The following is a 20,731-nucleotide window of genomic DNA, read 5'->3' as shown; positions in this document are numbered from 1 at the left end:
AAGAGGTAATTCAGATAAAATGAGGTCATTAGAGCAGGCCCTAATCCGAGATGACTTGTGTCCTTATAAGAAGAGGACATTAGGACTCATATACATAGAGAGAGAAGACCATGTAAAGATACAGGGAGAAGATGGCCATTTATCAGCCAAGGCAAGAGGCCTCAGAAGAAACTAGCCCTGCAGACAACTTGATCTCAGACTTCTAGCCTCCAGAACTGTGAGAAATATTTGTTTAAGCCACCCAATCTATGGTACTTTGCCTGACAGCTGAGCAGACTGATAGATTAGTCAGGATGGTGACAGAAGAGAAGGGAAGAGGGAATGGGCTGCCTTAGTGGGAGAGGATTGGGGTGGGTGCATATAAGAAGTCACTGCATTTAATGTCAGCATGGGAGGAGAGCCGTCCTCTCCCCCTATTCGGTGAGGAACAACACTGGAATAAAGAGGCTCTAGGACTCTCTCATACGGCACAACTCCCACCCCCCAAGACACACACACACACCCCTCCCACCCCCGCAGCCCTGCCCCCCACGGCGTAGCTGGACCCTGGGCTGCAACAGACCTAGCTGCATTGCTGGGCCATATACCTATTAGCTTTTAGGAAACATGGGAAGGGGATGCTGGCATTCATATCCTGCTAAGAAGGGCGCTTGGCTCCAGCCATGAGAAGGAGGTTACTGCAGGCAGCAACCGAGGCCCAGGCATGGCTGCCTCCATGTGAATAATGGGCTGCAGGACAGTCTTGCCCTCTGAACTGAATCCAGGGCACAGACAGAGCCCACGCTTATCCTCATCTTTACAACTGAGCAAACAGAGCTCTGAGTGTGGAGCAGTCAGCTTTATCGAATCAGGTTGCTTTTGCCTGAATCCCGGTGCACCCACCTGCCCCTCCCCAGCTCTCCCTGAAGCCACTGCTTTTGTTGCCACTTCTCATGCAGCTGATATAAGGAGAAGCAAACCTCAGGAAAAGACTTGGACGAGGTTTAGCAAGTGTTGAGTAGAAGACAGATCGAAATCTCACAGAAAAGGGCTCCTTGATCCAGGGAAGTGATAATACATCTGTGCGCTCAGACCTTCGTGGGCAAGGTGTCTTGTCTCTTCCCAGTGAAAAATAAATGGAATTAATTTTGAGACTTGTGGCAAAAAGAATGGAAACCAGGGCCCACATGCTCAAGATATTGGAGCCTCTTGGTCTCAGGAAACCAAGGCCCCGAGGTTTAGGTAACTGAGGGTTGAAATTCACTCCATGCTCAGCTTTCCCAAGAGGTTGCAGGGCTGTTCCAACAGTGCTGGGGAGCCTTTCTACAATCTGTCTGTTCAGAAGGGGCACTCTTCTATAATCTACATAAAAGCGCCATATGCACTAGCAGTGGCCCTAGCCTATGCCCAGATATCTTGTTGTAAAAGACAAATAAATGACAATCTGTTTCAAAATAAAATGAAATACATAAAATAAACCATGATTTTGGAAGTTCCTACTCCCAGGGCTAAGTGGAAGTGGCCAGATGGTGTGGGGCAGTGACCTGTGATCTCCAGTAGCTCTCAGCAATCATGGCGGCCTGGAGTCTGCTGCCTCTGGTATGGAAAAAGAGGACCCAGCCCACTGTGGGTGAAGGATTGGGTAGGGCTCAGGATATGAGTGTCAACATGAGCCAGAACTAGGGCTAGATTTATTCTTTCACAGTACCTTCCTCTTGGATCTTTCTGATCTGTTGTTTGGAATATCAAAGGAGTTCTTTAGCAATACGTGTTGTAGGTTGCAAGGCCCCAAGGGAAGGCACTGATGTACTCTGGACATCCTGCCACTGCTAAGAGTGCCAAGGCTCATGCTCTAGATGCAAACTATCCCACGTGACTTACTTTCAGTCTTCCTCCCAGGTTCCCCTCCTGTAGCGTCCCAAGCAGGTGAGGGGAGCTCAGGTTTCAATTTATGCTGGATCCCTCGGCATGGAATTCCCTCTCCCCTCATACACAAGGTGGACCCCTCCTCCTTCAAAACCCAACCAAGCCCTTGGTGAGGCCTCCCGGACACTATCTTTGGCCACATCTTCCTCCATACCACTGCCCAACCTTGTGAGGTCTTCTGAGATTGCACTGGGATCCATCATGACATATTCTCTCTCCCTCTCTCTCTCTCTAATAATAGTAATCATCAAACTGCTCACTGGCCAAAGAATGAAGAGATTTTATAATAAATTCTTATTTATTTATTTACATAAATAAACATTTAAACCTTTCTAAGCATGCTCCTGAGCTATGTTCTCCAACACAGGCAACACCCCCTAACCCCCAAGCCCACGGGTTCACGCACGCACCGTGCACCCCCAGCCCTAGGATTACAGATCTACTCACACCTCTCACTATGCCTTCCAGGGACACCAAGGAGATTTTTATTTCACTTTTTAATTTAATTTTCTTAAAAGACGTGCAGTAAAAGTGACTTTTTAGGGGGATCGTTGTATGCATCTGAACACAAGTACAGGTTTCTGGGCCCAGGACACAGGACAGTCCCATCACATGCCCTCACGCTTTCCTCTGAGGTCATGTCCTCCCTCCAACCTGACCATGGGGCAACCTGATCTGTGTTCTGTCACTATGGTTTTCTCTCTTAGAGAATGTCATATGAAAGGCATCATACAGTATGTAACCTTGTGGGATCAGCTTTTTTCTCTCAGCATAATTCCCTCACATTTCATCCAAGCTGCTGCATGTATCAACAGTTTGCTCCTTTCGATTGTAAGGAGTATTCCATGGTGTGTCACATGCCACATTTTGCTTATACGTTCACCTGCTGAAGAACATTTGCGTCGTTTTAAGTTTTTGGTGGTTATGAATCGAGTTGCTATAAATATTCATTGTAGGTTTGTGTGTGATGTGTCATTACTCCAGGGTAAACATCCAGGAATAGGGTTGCTGGGTCGCATGGAAAGTACATTTAACTTCAACAGAAACTGCCAAACTATTTGTCCAAAGCGTCTACACCATTCTTCCCTCCCTCCAGCAATATCTGAGAGTTTTAATTGCTCTGCATACATGATGGCACTTGGTGTTGCCCGTATTTTTTACTTTAGCCATTCGAGTAGGTGCTAGTGATCCAGTAATTACTATTTCACTGTCCCTGAGGGACTCACCAATTCTAGACTTGCACTCAAGTTCTCAGTGACGGCCACTGAGCCAGATTAAATTTCCACACAGCACGACATCCCCTCAGAAGAACTGGGAAAGGATTATCACACAGACCAGTTTTCTAATGCAGTGATGGAATCTTCTGGACTCCAGGTGTAACAAAGTGAGTATGCAAGTTTCAAAGTCTGAAACACCATGTCTCCCATCCCCTATCCTTCTGTCCTGCCAGTGAGGAGATGCTGCTAGAGCAGACGACAGCCTCCAAGCTGGACCTCCCACTTCTCATTTAAGCCCCACTTACCCCCAGTTTTAGGGTGATGATTATGGGACATATATCTATGGGGAAGGATTTACTGGATAAAAGTAGCACCAGAAAAGTCGACCCCCAAAAGGCAGAAGTTGTGTAACTCTTGGGAACACACCTCACTTCGAGCTCCTAACTGGAAGTTTCTTGAGTGTTTCATTTTGTAGGTGTGTTTCTGGGGTTCAAGCCAAGAATGAACTTTCCTACTAGGAGAGAGAGAGATTTAACACTCTATGCAGACTCCTGCAAAACAACACTTTTTCACAGAGATCACAGTTGGACGTGCAAGTTGAATTAAATTGCAGGAATAAAAGAAAAATGCAATTGCAGCCACTGCAAGTTCTCCAATGTCAGAAGTTCAATTGGGTAATACCATTACCGCAGCAACAGATCAATAACTAGGACACGGGATGTTTATGCTAACGTCACCTTAGAGTTTAAAAATGTGATTGCAGTTCTACTGAGTTGCACGATCAGGAATCTATTTACCCAAGAGAGAATTACATATTACCCATATTATCAAGGGCAGACTTCCTCTTCCCCCTTTGAGATAAGTGCTCATTTTTTATTCAACAGAGGAGTACCTGATAAAACAAACTCTCGCCTCCCAATATCCATACACATGCAACTATGGCCACTGGGGTGAGGGATGCCGTGCATTCAGTGAAGCTCTATTTGATGGAGGGCCCTCAATGGATACCTGTAGGTCCCAACTCAGGAAAGAAAACTCTGTTGTGGTCCTTATATGTCCTGTAAGAATCAACATGTCTTGGAAATGAACTTGACTTAATTTTGAGTTCCAAAGGTCTGCTGACTGTTTATGTTTATATGTTTATTTATATTTAAACATATTATGGAAGGAAAAAGTAGAGTTCCCTGGTATGCACGTTAAATTAAAATAAAGAATCAAACTGAACAAACGAGACACCTTTTCAAGACAGAGATGTTAAACTGTGGTATGAAGGACACAATCCAGAAGTGACTTTGGGAGGCTACAGAGGATGGGGGTTGAGAAGTGGTCCTTCCGAGACAGAACTCAGGAAATGTCAACTAATCTTCACCAACTCATTCAATCCTCACATACCAGCCCTGAGGTATGCGGGTGGAGCCAACGGTCATGCCCACTTCACAGAGGGGCAAATAGGCTTTAAAAGGCAGGTACATCACTCAGGGTCCTGCAGCCATCGCCGGATGGAGTCTGGACTCAGAGCCAGGCAGGCCTGCCCAGAATCCACCCTCTGCTCATGGGCAGTGCCCCACACTTACAAGTACAGGGCCAGCCGCCGTGACTAAGGCTCTGGTGTGGACGCCTGGTACCCAGGTGAGCCAGCCAGGCAGACAGCAGACCTTGAAATCCCAAGGGGGAAACGAGTGACCTTCCAAAGACAAGGGAGAAGCTTCACTGGCAGAAATCTCAGGAGGGGGTGTTTTCAGAACAGGTCTGCACTGCTCAGTGGGCAGGTGAGCTCCAGCTAAAGGGGAAGTGGGGTCAGGAGAGCTGCCCCACGCTCATCAGAGGCCTGGCTTGGTGTGGAGGGACAGAGTACGTGAGGGCGTGGCTCCAAGAGCAGACACGTGGTGCTGACACTGACGAGAGGATGATGAAGGAGGAGGGAATCCCTTCAGGCGACCACTTGTCTCGCTCCACAGTCTCACCCACAAAGGACTCTTAACCTCCAAGGACCTCTTAACCCTAACCCTAACCCTAACCCTAACCCTAACCCTAACCTTAACCCTAACCCTAACCCTAATCCTGCACCCCATGCAGAATTACCATTACAGCTTTCATCATGAAAACCCATCCAGTAAAGTCAGGACAGAAAACACCCTCGACCCAGTGGCATAGAGCAAGTGTGCCTCTTACCGGCATGGGATGGAAGTGACAAGGGTGCAGGCTCTGCTTTGGCCAGGCTGCGTGTGAGGTGGCAACAGACTCTTGATTAGAGGTGCCCATTGAACAGGTAGAACTGTGAAGCCAAGCGTCAGTGGGGTAGGACTGGAAAATCCAGGGGAATTTTCCGAGGTACCCGCTGGGGCCACATGCCAGGTCTGCTCTCACCGTCTCCTTGGGGCTGAGGTCAGTGGTCCAATGGGACCTCTGGCTCTAGTGGTATAACTGATACCAGAATCCTCCCTCAGAGCTGGGAGCTGGAATCCAGCTGCATTCTCCCATCCAGCAGGCGGCTGTGACTGCTGACTTAGGTGCATCTTGACAATCTGAGCCAGGACCCAGAGACCAGGACCCTTCGTTTCTGTGCACGGAGATAGAGGCGCTCTCTGAGGCCCACTTCCTTTGTTGTTTCAGCCATCTATAAGCCTTGCAATTATATCTGCCTACCTCACACCCAGCTTCCCTTCCACATGGTTACTCAGTGACTAATGGCCAATAACCCAGTGTTCTCTAGGACTCTGGAAGGCTTAGAAAGGCTCTCTAACTCAGCAGAGAAGCCTTGGATGGAGATGAAGATTTTAAAGTCTTATCCAGGTGTGTTGGCACCTTGGGTTGGATGAAGTCATTTGGAAATCATGAGCTGAGCAAATTCACATCATGCTCCTGAATCTGGAGAATTCAAAGGCTGTTTAGCAAAGTGCATTACCAGAATGAATTTGACATGACGGAAAGTCACATGCCCCTGGCTAATTGCTCTGAGGACAGACAGAAGTGACCAGCTTTAGAAAAGTGCTGAAGCTTTGCACTGAAAGGCCTGAGGCATTACAAGTCATCAGACAGATGGATATCTCTAGATTTCACCAACATATGTTTTGGAAGCTAAAATGTGATTATAGATAACGCTCTTGGGGAGGGTCCTGATACATGAAACTTTTCACAGTGGCACAGTGAGAGCTCCATGATCTAATACAGTCACGTATTTTCTCTTCCCTGTGGACCATAGATGTATGTTTTCCCAGCTGCCTTCCAAAATTACTTTTCCTGGCAGTATTATTCAAGAGAATGCTTATGCTTTGAAAAAGAGAGTGTTTGGTTACCTACTACATAGGAGTCCACTCTGAGAGTCTTCAATCTTGAACAATCTTTAACACTTTTCTAGATTCATCAGATTCGGCAAGGGTCTGTCTAGGGGTACTTAAGAGCATGGACTCTCGGAGACTGAAAAACTGCTATTTACTGGCTGTGTGACCTTAGGTAAGTTACTTAACCACTCTGTGCCTCTGTTTCCTCATCAGAGGCATGGGATTCATAAGGTGGGATTAATAATAGTACCTATCCCACTGGGTTATTTTGAGGATTAAATGCATTAATATATGTAATGTACTTAGAAAATTACCCGGTAGTTCAACAGTAAATGCTACACAAGGGCTCAACTATGACTACAATTTTTATCGTAGAAACGAACAAGTGTTGCTTTAACAATTTCCCTTTGAAATATTTAGAGGCAGAGAACTGAAGATACTCAGAGGTCATTTGGAAAACATTATGTACCAGATGCTGCTGGATGCCATTGGACCTCAGAAACCAAGGCAAAGAAATGGCAAGCTTGGGCTCAATAGCTAGCAAGCGACAGAGCCAGCGCAAGAGCTGGCCTGTAACCACACCACTCAGGTCCATGGGAGTGGTGACTTTGTCAAACTTATCCATTGCTGCACCCAGTGGTACGCAGGGAAATTGCCGAGCAACTGGCCCTCCAAGAAGAAAACTCTCATTTGTAGCATTTGCTGATTTACATGTGTAAATCCTCCCGCAATGGCTGATTTCAAGATGCCGAAGAGATTTGTTTTCTCTAGTGGATAGGAGTGGGCTGGAGAACGCCACTGTTTATAACTTAGCTCCTAGGAAGATATCTGACCCAGGTGCTACCTGGTGCATAGGAGATACTCAATGCTCATTTTTAAATGAATGAGTGAATAAGACAAAATGAAAGAAAACCAGTCTGACACTCATTAAAAACTGTTCTGTGGATATCCTTGGTCCCAGGAATGTAGGGAGAGGATGCTCTCAGAAATCATGGGCAGAACCATGGGACTCATTTCTCTTTCAGCCTATCTAGGGTTTCCATGAGTACAGTCTACTGAGAAGTACGATACTTGGGTTCTACTACTTGGAATCATATAAAATCTGCATATGGCTTTCAACTTCATGGTTTTAAAGACAGATGATAGGTAGATATAGATAGATGATAGATGATAGATAGATAGATAGATAGATAGATAGATATCCTACACTGGGGAGGGTATGAGGAAATGTTCACTCTCATCCTTTGTTGGTGAGAGAATAAATTAAGAAAACACTTTTGGAAGGTAATTGGGCAGAATCTATCAAAATTGAAATCGCAGATATACTTTCCCATCATAATCCCATTTCTAAAAATCTCTCCTACAGAAACACCATTAAGCAAATTTGTATCTGAAAGGATATTCACTAGAGCATTGATCCAAAGAGTTAGAAATTAGAGTTGGGACTGATTAAAGAAACAATGATGCCATAACACTTTGCAGTCATGAGAAGAATGGGGTAGATCTATATGTACTGATATAGAAATATGAGCCTGATATATTGTTAATGAGAAGACAATTCAACGTGTGAACATTTTGTTTAGGATTGTTTTTAGGGAACACACAGAAATGGATTTGTCATAATCTGTGGACAAGACCTACAATGACTGTGGGTCGACTGTATATACACTTTGGGAATACACACATATATATGGATTTAAGTTTATATGTACATAGAAAAATACTTAGAAGAATATAAGCCAATCTCCTAACAGAAGCCACCTGTTAGGAGGCCCAAGGAAGACTTTTACTTTCTGTTTTAACAAATAGAGATCCTGAAGTGCCAGCCTTACTCCTGCACCCCATGCAGAATTACCATTACGGCTTTCATCATGAAAACCCATCCAGTAAAGTCAGGACAGAAAACACCCTCGACCCAGTGGCATAGGACTTTACTGAGTGCTTTTGATGAGAGGCAGCAGACCCCAGAGTCCAGCGAGGAAGAACAGGGACTGGGGGCCAAGTGCCTGGTCAGATCCAGCTCTGCCACTTCCTGGAGGGGGAGTTTGTGCTGGTACTACTTCCCTATGCCTCCCCTGCCTCATCTATGAGATGGACACATTATAATGCATAGGTCAGAGTCATCCCAATGTTGATATTGGTAAACACTGGGATAGTGCCTGCATGGGCAAGTGCCATCAAAGTGAAGGTGTGTATTATCACCATCATCACCATCATCATCACCATCACCATCATCACCGTCATCACCATCATCATCACCATCACCACCACCATCATCACCATCATCACCATCACCATCATCACCATCATCATCTCCATCATCATCGCCATCACCATCACCATCATCACCACCAGCATTATGTTCTAGACACAATGTACAGGGCAAGCATTAGGAGCAAATACAAAATAGTAGGAGGTATGCTAGCTTATTTGTTGGATTCATCTGTAATATGGGCAATGGGCACATATGACTGAATTCATAGTTTGTATTCATCATCTTTCTATGCACACTCTAATGTAAATTCACAAGACTGTGTCTTATTGCATCACATGTACTTGTTGGAATTTATAAATTCAGCTTTAGGAACTTATAATAATAAATGAGAATTGAATCTGGCTAGGGAAACAAAATCCCCTGCATGTACCATTGGTTTGTCATGAACTCAGAGTTCCACACAGAAATTTTCTTCCTGCTATTTTGGATGCCTACCTTGATGTTACAGATGGGCTGATGATGCTTTTCGTTCTTTTCTTTTTTTCCAAAATGGCACTTCATTTCTAGTATTCTCTATTTGAGACTGAAAAAGTCTTTTAATAACAACTCTGAAGCGCTCCGCATTCAAAACTGAAGTTTTAAATGAAATAGGCTTTTTTAAAAAAAAAAATCAAATGTGAGCAGAAATGATATTGTTCCATGAGATTACAAAAATGAAATAGAGTGAAAAAGTTAAAAAAAAAAAAAATTTCCCAGCAGTGCAATGATCCCAGCAATGAAGTGCCCAATAAAGGCAGCAAATCAGCTGAGCCGAGATGGAAAACAAGCTACCACTCTGAAGGGACATTCCCTGCAGACACACAGAGATGGCCCTGCCCCAGAGTGGGCCCAGGACCCCCGGGAGCAGGGTGGGCCTGTGCGACCAGGCAGGGTCACTCAGGGGACTGGACCCGCTGGGTTTCCGGGCCTGCCTCCAGCCTGGACCATCCTCGGGCCCGGCTCACCTCTCTGCTGCCTGTTCACCTTTGTCAGGGGGCTCCAAGGCTCCTGTCCCCATAGCACCTCGTACACTGCCTGTCAACACTGAGTGGGAGACTGCAGAATGATCCAAAGGAATCTGTGATGCAGCAAATTGGAGAAACACAGCTCCAAGGTGGTCAATTCCAAAATCACCTCCCTCCTGAAAGTACAAAGCCACACTACCCTTCTAGAACAGGGCGAGGCAGACTCTCTCTGCATCACTTCTACAGGATTCCTGTCACCTCCCAAAAGGGGGCTCCCAATGAGTGCTTAAGGTGCTACCAGTCTTAAAAGACTCCTGAAAGTAACGGCTTCACTTGGCCCATTGTTAATAACGTCAGAGCCTCAACCAACCTCCACTGGCCTGTCATGAAGCTGAGAAGCATCCAGCCCCGTAGCTGTTTTTAGACAGCGCGAAGCACGGAGGGGCCTCGGCACGGACCTCGTGGCCTGCGGGGAAGTGACAGCCCCGCGTCAGGGCTAAGAGTCTCTAATACGAGATGTTCCCACTGCCACTTCGGGGAGGCCTGATCTCGCCTCCTTGGTGATCACATCCCACTTACGAAAGGCCCAGCCACCTGCCCTCCCCCGACTGAAGGAAGCCCATGAAATGAAATGACTTCTGTTTTCCCCACTCTCATCCCTTCCGAAGCCCCGGCATCTATTCTTCCCTCCAGTCGACATACATAACTCCCCGTGACAATAATGGGATGTGCATGTGTACCGAGGGGGGCATAGGATTTTTATCTCTGTAAAAATGGTACTAGCGTGGTACAAGCAGTTTTTGGTTTTTTCCCAAGGCTTTTACTTGGGGAGATAGATTGTTCATGTGCTTGTGGGTTTTTCCTTCTTTTTAATTTTAAATCGAGATTATGAACATATTTTATGCAGGTTAATATATTTTTTTCATGCAAAATTTAACTGAAACCAGTGCTAGCACATTTAACGACAACAAGAGAAATTCTTCAGCTTATTATAAACATCCTTCAAGAAACCTGAAATGCGTGTCCTCTGGAAATAATTTTGCTGGGATTTGGGTTATTATTAAAATCCTCTCAGAATTCTATCACTGGTGTCTAATGTGCCTCAAAGCCCTTTTTCTGCTACTGATCAGAGAAAAACTCTTTTTGGTCTTGCAAGTACACTGTCGATAGTGAAAACTGAGCTGGAAGCGGGGGCTTCTTTCCTGACACCAGGCAAACACTCAATAGGGCTGCCACCTCAGTCCTGGGCTGACCACTGGGTGGAAGGCCCACTCCTAAGACAGGTTCCCTTCAACTATGATGGAATGAACCTCGTCCCTCTGTTTTAAGTGCTCTGATCTCTCAGATTCCATGAGAGGAGGCAGGTTTACTGCAGACTTTAAACTCAAGGGAATCCCAGACAAGCAGGTCTTGGTCACACATTCCCTACGTGTCAGAATTCTCTACCTGCGACTGTGAGGGGTCCTAGGAGATCACAGGACAGGGCTACACACAGCTGAGACGGGGATGAGCTATCCAGGAAAGGTTTACAGGAAGGAAAGAGAGTCACAATGTCCTTTAGAAGCAGATTCTCAAGTATAATTCTCTCTTTGTGGATAAATAAGAAAACCCACCATTCTCCCAAGTGGGCTGAACTGTCTCACTAAAATGTAAATACAACTATCTCCGGAGGTGGCCGGCGATGACTCTGTCCCGCCAGCCATGACCCAACCAGAGCTCGCTACTGTTTGTTAAGTTACTCAGAGCTGCACTTCTTAAACTTTAATGTTCATCAGATTCATCTGGAACCCTGTTGAATTGCAGATTCTAAATCAGTAGGTCTAGGGTGGGGCCTGAGCTTCCGTTTTTCCAACAAGCTCCCAGGTAATGCCCAGGCTGCTGGTCCGTGGACCTCACGTTGAGCAGTGAGGACTTAGAGCTCCAATCTCAGATCTCTGCCCTCAATTGTTCATTCATTCCACACATAGTCTGCAGATCCCAGGTCCCCCACTGGGGACAGAGTGATGGGCAGGTTGTCGATGACTTTAAAACTAATGCTAATCAAAATTTAAAACTTCTGGGCATCAAAGGACATATCAACAAAGTGCAAAGGCAACCTACAGAATGGATGAAAATACTCACAAATTGTATATCCAAAAGGGGTTAATATCCAGAATATATACAGAACTTCTATAAATACAACAACAAAAAACAAGCAATCTGATTTTAAAATGGGGGAAAGACTTGAATAGACGTTTCTCCAAAGAAGATATACAAATGGCCAACAGGCACATGAAAAGATGCTCAACATCACTAATCATTATGGAAATGCAAATCAAAACCACAATGAGATACCATCTCATACCCATTAGGTTGGCTACTATATTAAAAAAAAAAAAACAGAAAATAACGAGTGTCGGTAAGGATGTAGAGAAACTGGAACCCTTGTGCACTGTTGGTGGGAATGTAAAATCATGCAGCCACTGTGGAAAAGAGTATAGCGGTTCCTCAAAAAATGAAACAGAGAACTACCATGTGATCCAGGGATTCCACTTCTAGGTACATGTCCAAAATATTTGAATGCAGGGACTCAAAGAGATATTTGTACATCCATATTCACAGCAGTATTATTCATAATAGCTAACATGTGGAAGCAACCCAAGTATCCATCCACAGATGAATCGATAAACAAAATGTAGTATATATACATAAACTGAAATATTATTCAGCCTTTAAAAAGGAAGAAAATTCTGACCCATGTTGCAACATAAATGATCCTTGACAACACCATGCTAAGTAAAATAAGCCAGTCACAAAAGGATAAACACCATATGATTCTACTTATATGAGGTACCCAGAGTGGTCAAATTTATAGACAAAGTAGAAGAGCAGTTTTCAAGGGCTGGAGGAGGACAGAGTAGAGAGTTGTTGCTTAATGAGTACAGACTTTTGCAAGATGAAGAGCTGTGGAGATTGCACAGCAATGTAAATATACTTAACACCACTGAACTGTACACTTATGAATGGTTAAGATGGTAAATTTTATGTTATGTGTATTTTAACACAATTAAAAAAAAACAGTTCCCACCATCTGCACTATCTAAGGTGTCTACAATGTACAGCCTTCACAGCAAGAGAGATGTAGAGGTCACTTTGTAAAAAGGAACCATGTGGTTGCCGTGGAGGAGAAAGTCCATTCAGGTGGGTTAACATGACTTCAACATGGAGTGGGAAGTGCTGAGACACAGGTGAGGCCAAGTGCTGTAGGAGGCCTGCAGAGAGGCCCTGGAGTCGGATGGATGGGGAGGTGGCGGGCGTGAGAACCAGCCGTGGCGGGGGTTAGCCTGGGGTCAAGCCCAGGCCCCTGCGAAGGAACAGACAGGCTTCGGTCACCAGTGGACATGGGGGCAAAGGAGGAGAAGGCACATAGATTCTGGAAGCATGATATCCCAGGTGGAGCAGACTGCGGGAAGGTGATGAGGTCTGTGTGTGCCACGGTAAGTTTGGGGTGCGCTTGGAGCCTCCGGCAGGGTGTATCATAAACAGTCAGAAGAACCAGGCTGGAATTGACTTGAAGAGCCAGGTCAGGGAACCAGTGGGCTGCACAGGCGGCCACTGCACCTGTGAGAGTGCTGACCCTCGCAGGCAATGTGTTCAAGGAGAAGAGGACCCCAGAGACAGGTAATACTCTAGAGAGGTGGAGGGGGTGAAGCCAGCCTAACCATCTGGGGAGGGGCGACAGCCAGGAGGGAAAGCAGTCAGCTGGGGTGATGGCAGGTGACCCACGTTTACCACCAGGGACAAGGGCATCGATGCATCGAGGGGTCAGAAATAACAGATTAACTGAAAAGGGTCGTGAGAGTTGGCGATGGGAGGTCCCTGACATGCAGAGCATAACTCTGATGCCTGGGAGAGTCCAGATTTGTGGAGGAGTGGGACTGAGGGGACAGGAGGCCTCAGAAAGAAGGTGGTGAGTGATCCACATCTTGGAGGTGAGTGGCAGCTCTGTGGGAGGATGGGCGGGGCAACAGGTCCGGACAGAGCCCGTGGGGCCCAGGGTAAGACGACCTGGACCACACGGGGTAACGGGGTGGAGCGTGAGACAGATGATGACAGCTGCCACTCACGGGAAGCCCTGCTTCATCCTGGAGGCAAGGGGGGGCCCACGAGAGTATTTTAAGCAGGGAAATGACATGATTGGAGTTGCGTTTTAGAAAAATCCCTAGGCAGCAATGTGGGAGAGGGATCAGAGTGGGAGACAGGATACAAGAGACACACTGGGAAACTGGTGGTAATTAAGCCCCTGATGTTCCTACTTTTCCTGTGTCTTCAGTCTTTTGCTCACAAGTGACAGTTTTCTCCTTATAGAACAGGGGCGGCCTGACCTTTCCGGCTACCGAGTGCTACATACGAGTGACTTGATTATGGAGAGAGAGGACTCAGAGGTGAGGCACTGAAGGACCCTCAATGAGGAGGCATGACCCTGAGGCAGGAGGAGCCCACGGGACTGCATTCTCCTCTGTGAGTTGATCTGGGGATGCTGCCCTCCTCCCTTCCAGCTCACGGTCCCTGTTGCTACCGAGGTCTCGCCTCCACATCACAGAAACTGTTTGCTTTCTCTTCCTCCACTCGGTCTCTGAATCAGTAAGTGACCTAAGGCAAGAAAAAGAAATCAAATGCACTTCCGGCTTTCTCTGCTTCTTCTGAAACAAGGAAGCAGTGACAGCTTTTCCTGGAAGTGTGTGAATTAGCTCAGTGGGTTCAGGGAGCCCTAAACCATAGGGAAGAAATGGGGGTCTTCACTGTCAGTGTTCAAGGTTCCTAGACAAAGGGATCACATTGTCCAGCAGAAAGAGCCTTGGTGATAACACACGGCCTCATGAGCTGATGAGCTAACTTTGAGAGCAGGCTGTTGGGTTAAAATAGGGGAGAGCAGTTTTGATAACTTGATTATAAAAAGTCTAAAGTGCCTTTCTCACCTCTTTTTTTCTTCTTGAGTCCTATCATTTTTTTTAAACCTACCAACCACTGTTAGTCTCTGGTATACACAGTTCTTGCAAAATGCCACGTTATCTTGGAAACATAAGAAAAGATGCTCACTTGTTAATGCTCTGAGGGTGAAAACACAAGGAGCCAGGCTTATCATTTTCGCCTGGAGTCTGAGGGTCTGCCGGGAGTTGGCATGTGCGGTTGAGATGAGGGAGATGGAGCCTACAAAGCACCTAGCAGAGGGGCTGGCACACAGTAGGTGCTCAGTAAATGGGGGTTCTCGCTTTTTGCCAATGAGTCAGTGGAGGTGGCAGGCAGGTTGCTTCCTTGGGGTGAGCATGTGTCAGTATCACTCTGGAAAGAGCAGCTGGGTGACTGGAGGGCTCTGTGGCCTGTGACCACTCCAGGAAGCACGGTTTTATGGATTTTGTGGCAAAATGCAACAATTACAGAATTAAACGCCTAAATTGGTACCAGACCCCAAAGAAAAGATGTTGCCAAGTTATTTTCTGAATTACCCACTAAGGCCTGTGTGAGTCAAGAAGTAGCTATTGACTTTAGTTTCAGCTGCCATCAAGACATTGATTTGAGAGATAAATATTGACCAAATTGAGACCAAGGTCAATGCTGGCCTCCTGTGAAAATAAATCTTAATATTAACCAAAAACTGCAGACGCTAGGCCTGGTATTTTTGACTCTAAAACTGCTGGTCAGACAGAGGTCCACTCAAAGTCAGCTCTTTTCTTCACTGTGTATTGTTATAGGTGCAAACTGGTCTACAAATTGACTCGTTTCTGGAAAATGCGGTATAAAAATTTCAAGCCTTTTCATATCTTAAAAGATCAAAGGACAATTGGTATTTAACAACTGTCATGGGTGATATTTCCCTAAAACAAAGAATCCATTTTGAAGTGCAGATAACTGCCCCAACTTACTTTCTGTGAAAATTAAGAATTTCCTATGTTGAATCTCCATCCAGAGGGGCATACCAACACAAACAAACAAACAAAAAGTCAACCATAAAAACTTGCAATTAAGACCAGTTATTTTTGAAAATGCTGTTGAATCTACTTTGTTTGTAAATGGCCCCAAACTGCTTAAGGCAAACTGCTTTTATAGCTGTGGACTAAAGAAAGTTGTCCATTCAAGGCTGCTGACACTGCCCCATCTACTGGGGCGGCAGCACTGTCTTCATGGGAGATGCAACGCTACCCCCTGTGGGTTGCAGGACCTCACTTTTCTGAAACAGAGTGTTTGTGTGTCCTCACAGGCAAATCTGGGAGTGGGGGGACTTATTGTGAGAATTAAACATGATGACTTGCAAAAAGTGCTTTTTCTTATATATCCCTGGGATATATCAATGGAACGTCAATAAAGAGCGGTTTCTGTTGTTACCAGGGGTAAAAGATTGGATTAGAAACAACAGGCCCTGAGCAACTTAGAATGTAAGATGGGGGAAATTTACAAAGTATAATCATTCTTGAGGTTACTGATAAATATCAGGATTAAGAATAAAAGATCTGGAAAAGATACACACATACACGCACAGATGTGCAGTGATATGGACAGCTGGGAGAGAGTTTCCTCAGACTATCTGGGGAAACTGATTCTCAACGGATGGGATAAAGGATGCCCCAAGGAAAGTTGATAGTTTTAGCCTTTGTGTTCAATTGAGTTTCCCAAAGTCTACTGAATGACCAGAAATCTATTAAAATCAGCAAAAACTCTGCTGCTACATTTGAGGACAAGACAGTGTAGTCAATAGAGCAGAACTGATAAGGAATTTTTGATGATATGAACCAGATGGAATCACACTGTATGAAAAGCCCTTCAGACCCACAACTCATTGCAGGCAAAAGGAGGCTTTCTTTGGAAAACAGAGGAACCATCCTGTCTAGAAGAACAGCAGAAACCTGGGCACAGAATAGGAAGGTCAGGGGCAAGGCTGAGCCATGAGAGGATGTCAGAATCATGCACAGAGATCCAGGTTCCACTCTGAGACAAGGCTTCAATTAAGCTGGTTAAAACCTTACGCTCTGGCTTCAGAAGGACAAAGGTTCAAGTCCTGACTGCAGCCCACAAGCTGCATGACCTTGGGTTAGTCGTCCATCTGTCACCTTACGGACTCCGAGTCTCACTGTGCCCATCTATAAAAGCACAATGACCGAACCTACTCCACAAAGCTGGGGTGCAAAATCACACATCCCCACCGTGTTGGACACTGCTCAGGTATGGAGAACACAGCAGTGACCAGAGCAGACAACCTCCCTGCCTTCATGGACCTTGCATTCTGAGAAGAGAAAGGCAGGTAATAGATACATGTAAAAGTACGTCAGGATGCCTCTCATGGGGAGTTCCTTCAGAGGGTGGGTGGTGTTTTATATAGAGTTTCAGGAAGGCTTCTCCACTGAGTTGATAAGCCACAGACATAGCCTGGGGAGGACGGTCCAGGCATATAAGACAACAAAGGCCCTACCAGAACATGCTTGGTATGTTTAAGGACTAGCAAGGAAGACAGAATGATGGGAGGGGAACGAGAAAGGGGGACAGTGCTAAAAATGATGTCAAAGAGGCCATGGGGGCTAGATCATTACAGGGCTGCGCTGTCCAATATGGTAACCAACAGCCAAATGTGACTATTAAACTCTTGAACTGTGGTTCTGAAATGAGATGTGCAGGAAGCATAACATACACACTGGATTTTGAAGACTTAGCAGAACAATAAGCATTTAAATATTTCATTAATAATTTTTATACTGGTTATACGTTTAAATGATAATATTTTGATATATTGGGTTAAATAAGCCATATTATGAAAATTGGTTTCACCTGTTTGTTTTTACGTCTTTAATGTGGTTACTGGAAAATTTAAATTACATGTGGCTTGCATGATATAAGGCATTAGAGGCCACAGTAATGAGCATGGCATTTATGCTGAACAATATGGGAAGTAAACAGAAATGCACACAAAGTGCTTAGCATATTTCCCAGAACAGAGTGGAAAATGTTTATGAAACTAGAATTCCATTCACAGGCAAACTACTCAAATGTAAAGGCAAATATATTTGGGGGGAAGACACTGGATTCAAGAAAAAGTAATAACAGAACTAATAAAAGTTAAGTTTAAGTAATTGTTTAGAATGTAGTGATGAAGTATAATGAAACTGGCAAGTAGAGATTATTGAAATATGAAACATAAAGTTAAATAAAAAAGAATCTGACAAAAAAGAATGACAGATAAAATTGGATCCATTCCTAAATTCCAATTGGATCAGAGAAAAACAGGCAAAAAAAAAAGGAAACCATATAAGTATTTCACTGTAGCCATCCTGGTAGATGTGAACTGGTTTTCTGCTTCTAACCTCCATTTCCATGACACCAATGAGATTAAATACTTTTCACGTGCTGATTGGCTATTTGTATGTCTTCTTTGGTGAAGCACATGTTTAAGACTTCTGCCTATTTTTTTGTAGTGTTGCCTTTTTCTTTTTTATTGATTTGTAGGTGTTCACAAATTCTAGGTAAGAATCCTTCATCAAATATACACGTGGCAGATACACTCTCCCCATAGGTGGCTTCCCTTTTCATTCTTGTACTGATATCTTTAATCAGAATAGACCTTCTAAATTTTAATGTAATCCAAAGTTTTCAATCTTTTCCTTTATGGCTCATACATTACATGTCTTGTTTAAAAATCTTTGCTTGCCCTGACCTTATGCAGATAAGCTAATTTTAAGAAGTTTTATTTTTACCTTTCTTACTTAAGTGTATGAACCTTCTCTAATTACTTTTTGTGTGTGGTGTGAAGTACAGGTTATGGACCATTGTTTTTCATGTGGAGATCCTACAGATGCATCACTGTATACTGAAGATATAATCCTTTCTTCACTGCACTGCAATGTCACTTTTGTCATAAAATCAAGTGACAATACATATGTAGATATGTTTGGGGCTCTTTAGTCCTTTGGTTTATTTATCTATTCTTGTGCTAATACCATTACTTAATGTGCTTAATACATTAATGCTAATACCATTACTTACTATACAGCTTAATTACTATGGCTTTAATATAAATCTTGTGAATTGGTATATAAATTCTTCACTTTGTTCTTTTCCTTCAAGATTATCTTGGCCCTCCACAAGGCCAAGGTAATCTTATTATCTTACATAAACATTTTAGAATTGGTTTGCCAGTTTCTCTGCCTCTCTCTCCTTCTTTCTCTCTCTCTCACACACACAAATACACAGCTGTTGAACAAAATTGGCAACAAAATAAATAACAGTACGATTACAAACTTAAAAAAAATGAAATCTTCATGCATCCATACTTATATAAAGAAATTAGTGAATAAGTCAATGAGGAAAGGGATCCAGCTCTTCCTTACAGAAGAATTTCAAGTAGTAAATGGAGATGGATTGAGGAAAACAGAAAATCACCATCAGTTCACCATAGTAATAAGTGCTGCAAGCAAAATCCATGGATGAATGATAAAATGAGTAGACGAAAGTTCAAGGAAAAACAGGCTATTTGCACAGGCTTGATGCATCTCCCCTAAAATACCTATTAATTACTGTGGTGGTCTTCACATGTCTCCACAAAATCTTTGAGACCCCTCCCTGAATTCAGGAGGTGCAGCTTCACTCTCCTCCCCTTGACTGTGACCTGGACTTAATGACTGGCTTCTAACAAATAAAGTATGGAAAGGGGAAAAATAGTGACTTTATACTGAAGAAACCTGGTAGACCCACCTTCACCAAGTGGTCACAGTCAACATCATAGCACGTCCGCTCCATGGGACGCTATGAGAAAGGCATATCTCCTCTGTGTTGTTCTTCCCTCAAATCCATAACCTCATTTCTAATCATCAGAAAACCTCAGAGAAACCCAAATCAAGAGACACTGTAAAAAATGCAGCTACTACTCTTTAAAAGTGTCAAGGCTGTAGAAGCAGACAGACGGAGGCACTGGCCCTGATTGGAGGAGACTAAGGAGACAAGACCACGAAATGCAATGTGACAGCCTGGATGGGATCCTGCACCAGAAAAAGAACATTCGTGGAAAAACTGCTGAAATCTAATCCAAGTCTGGAGTGCAGTTAACGGTAATGTGCTGATGGTAACTTCTTAGTTTTGACAAATACACCATGGCTATGTGAGAAGTTAACCTTAGGAGAAGCTGGGCGAAGGGTAGACGGGAACTCTCTGTACCATATTTCTAACTCTTCCGTAAAACTGAAATTGTTTCAAAATTAAAAGTATAACATGTTTTCTGGAAAGTTCTTCAGCAGTCTCTTCAGAGTGGTTATCAAGACAAATTTATACAAGCTGGTCCACTTTTTATTTTATACCTTTCTGAGAGCGATCTTTTCCCTTCTTTTCAAAAAGGAGCATTGATAATGAAAAGTAATTCCATTTGGATTTTTAAAAAGCCACTCTGTGGGAACTAGCTATGGAGAAAAGCTGACTCAGAAGCTGACCCAAGAAGAGAGAATGCCTTTGCTTGGGAACAAAGCACCAAGAACTTGGAGCATGTTTTCAGTCAATAAAGGTACTCCTTGGACCAGAGTTGTGTTTAGGGCTTGAGGGGACAGCACAGAGAATGTGGTTACTCACCAGGGCGACTTTCCTTTGTGGCTTCAGCAGCTTCGGTTTATGGAACGGGGCGGCGATGGGAGCTGTCGAAGCACATCAAGGGTTTAGTTTGCAATTCCTCCCAGGACTCTTAAAACCCACATATCATGAGCGCCACGGACAGAGAGCCTCGGACATAGGGGCCCTTCCTGTCCTCGTGGAGGAACTCTAGTTTCTGATCCAGGTAACAGCTGGACTGGTGCCCCTCGGGGCAGGGTGATCCTCTCCTAGCCTTTGGATACGTCATCCTCTCCTCTCAACAAGGTGAACAAAACCACAGCATAAAACACCACCAGCTACAAAGAGGTCAGATGTGCAGGTGAGAACCAGGTGCACTTGGTAAAGGCTGAGGCCGGGACCTTCCCTGGGGCTTCCTCGTAGCTGCACGCTAAGGCTGACAGCGGTGACCTTTGACCCTCACAGCAGCCCTGGGAGGTCAGCAGGGAGGGTCTTATTCTCCCCATCTAACAGAGGAGGAAACCGAGGCTCTTCTTCCAACATCATGTAATT

General features: G+C 44.5%; 1 protein-coding gene across 1 annotated transcript in view; it reads right to left on the bottom strand.

Annotated features, from left to right (window-relative positions):
- The window catches only part of VSTM4 (V-set and transmembrane domain containing 4), an 89,849-nt gene that overhangs the window by 7,137 nt on the left and 61,981 nt on the right, over positions 1 to 20,731 (bottom strand). Inside the window, exon 7 of the mRNA XM_057531432.1 lies at positions 20,204 to 20,265. Within this exon, the coding sequence (XP_057387415.1) occupies positions 20,204 to 20,265 (62 nt within the window). The remainder of the gene's footprint in view (positions 1 to 20,203; positions 20,266 to 20,731) is intronic.

The sequence above is a fragment of the Balaenoptera acutorostrata genome, chromosome 16 (genome assembly GCF_949987535.1).
Source record: "Balaenoptera acutorostrata chromosome 16, mBalAcu1.1, whole genome shotgun sequence".
Lineage (NCBI taxonomy): Eukaryota > Metazoa > Chordata > Mammalia > Artiodactyla > Balaenopteridae > Balaenoptera > Balaenoptera acutorostrata.
This window is presented reverse-complemented; position numbering and strand designations above follow the sequence as displayed.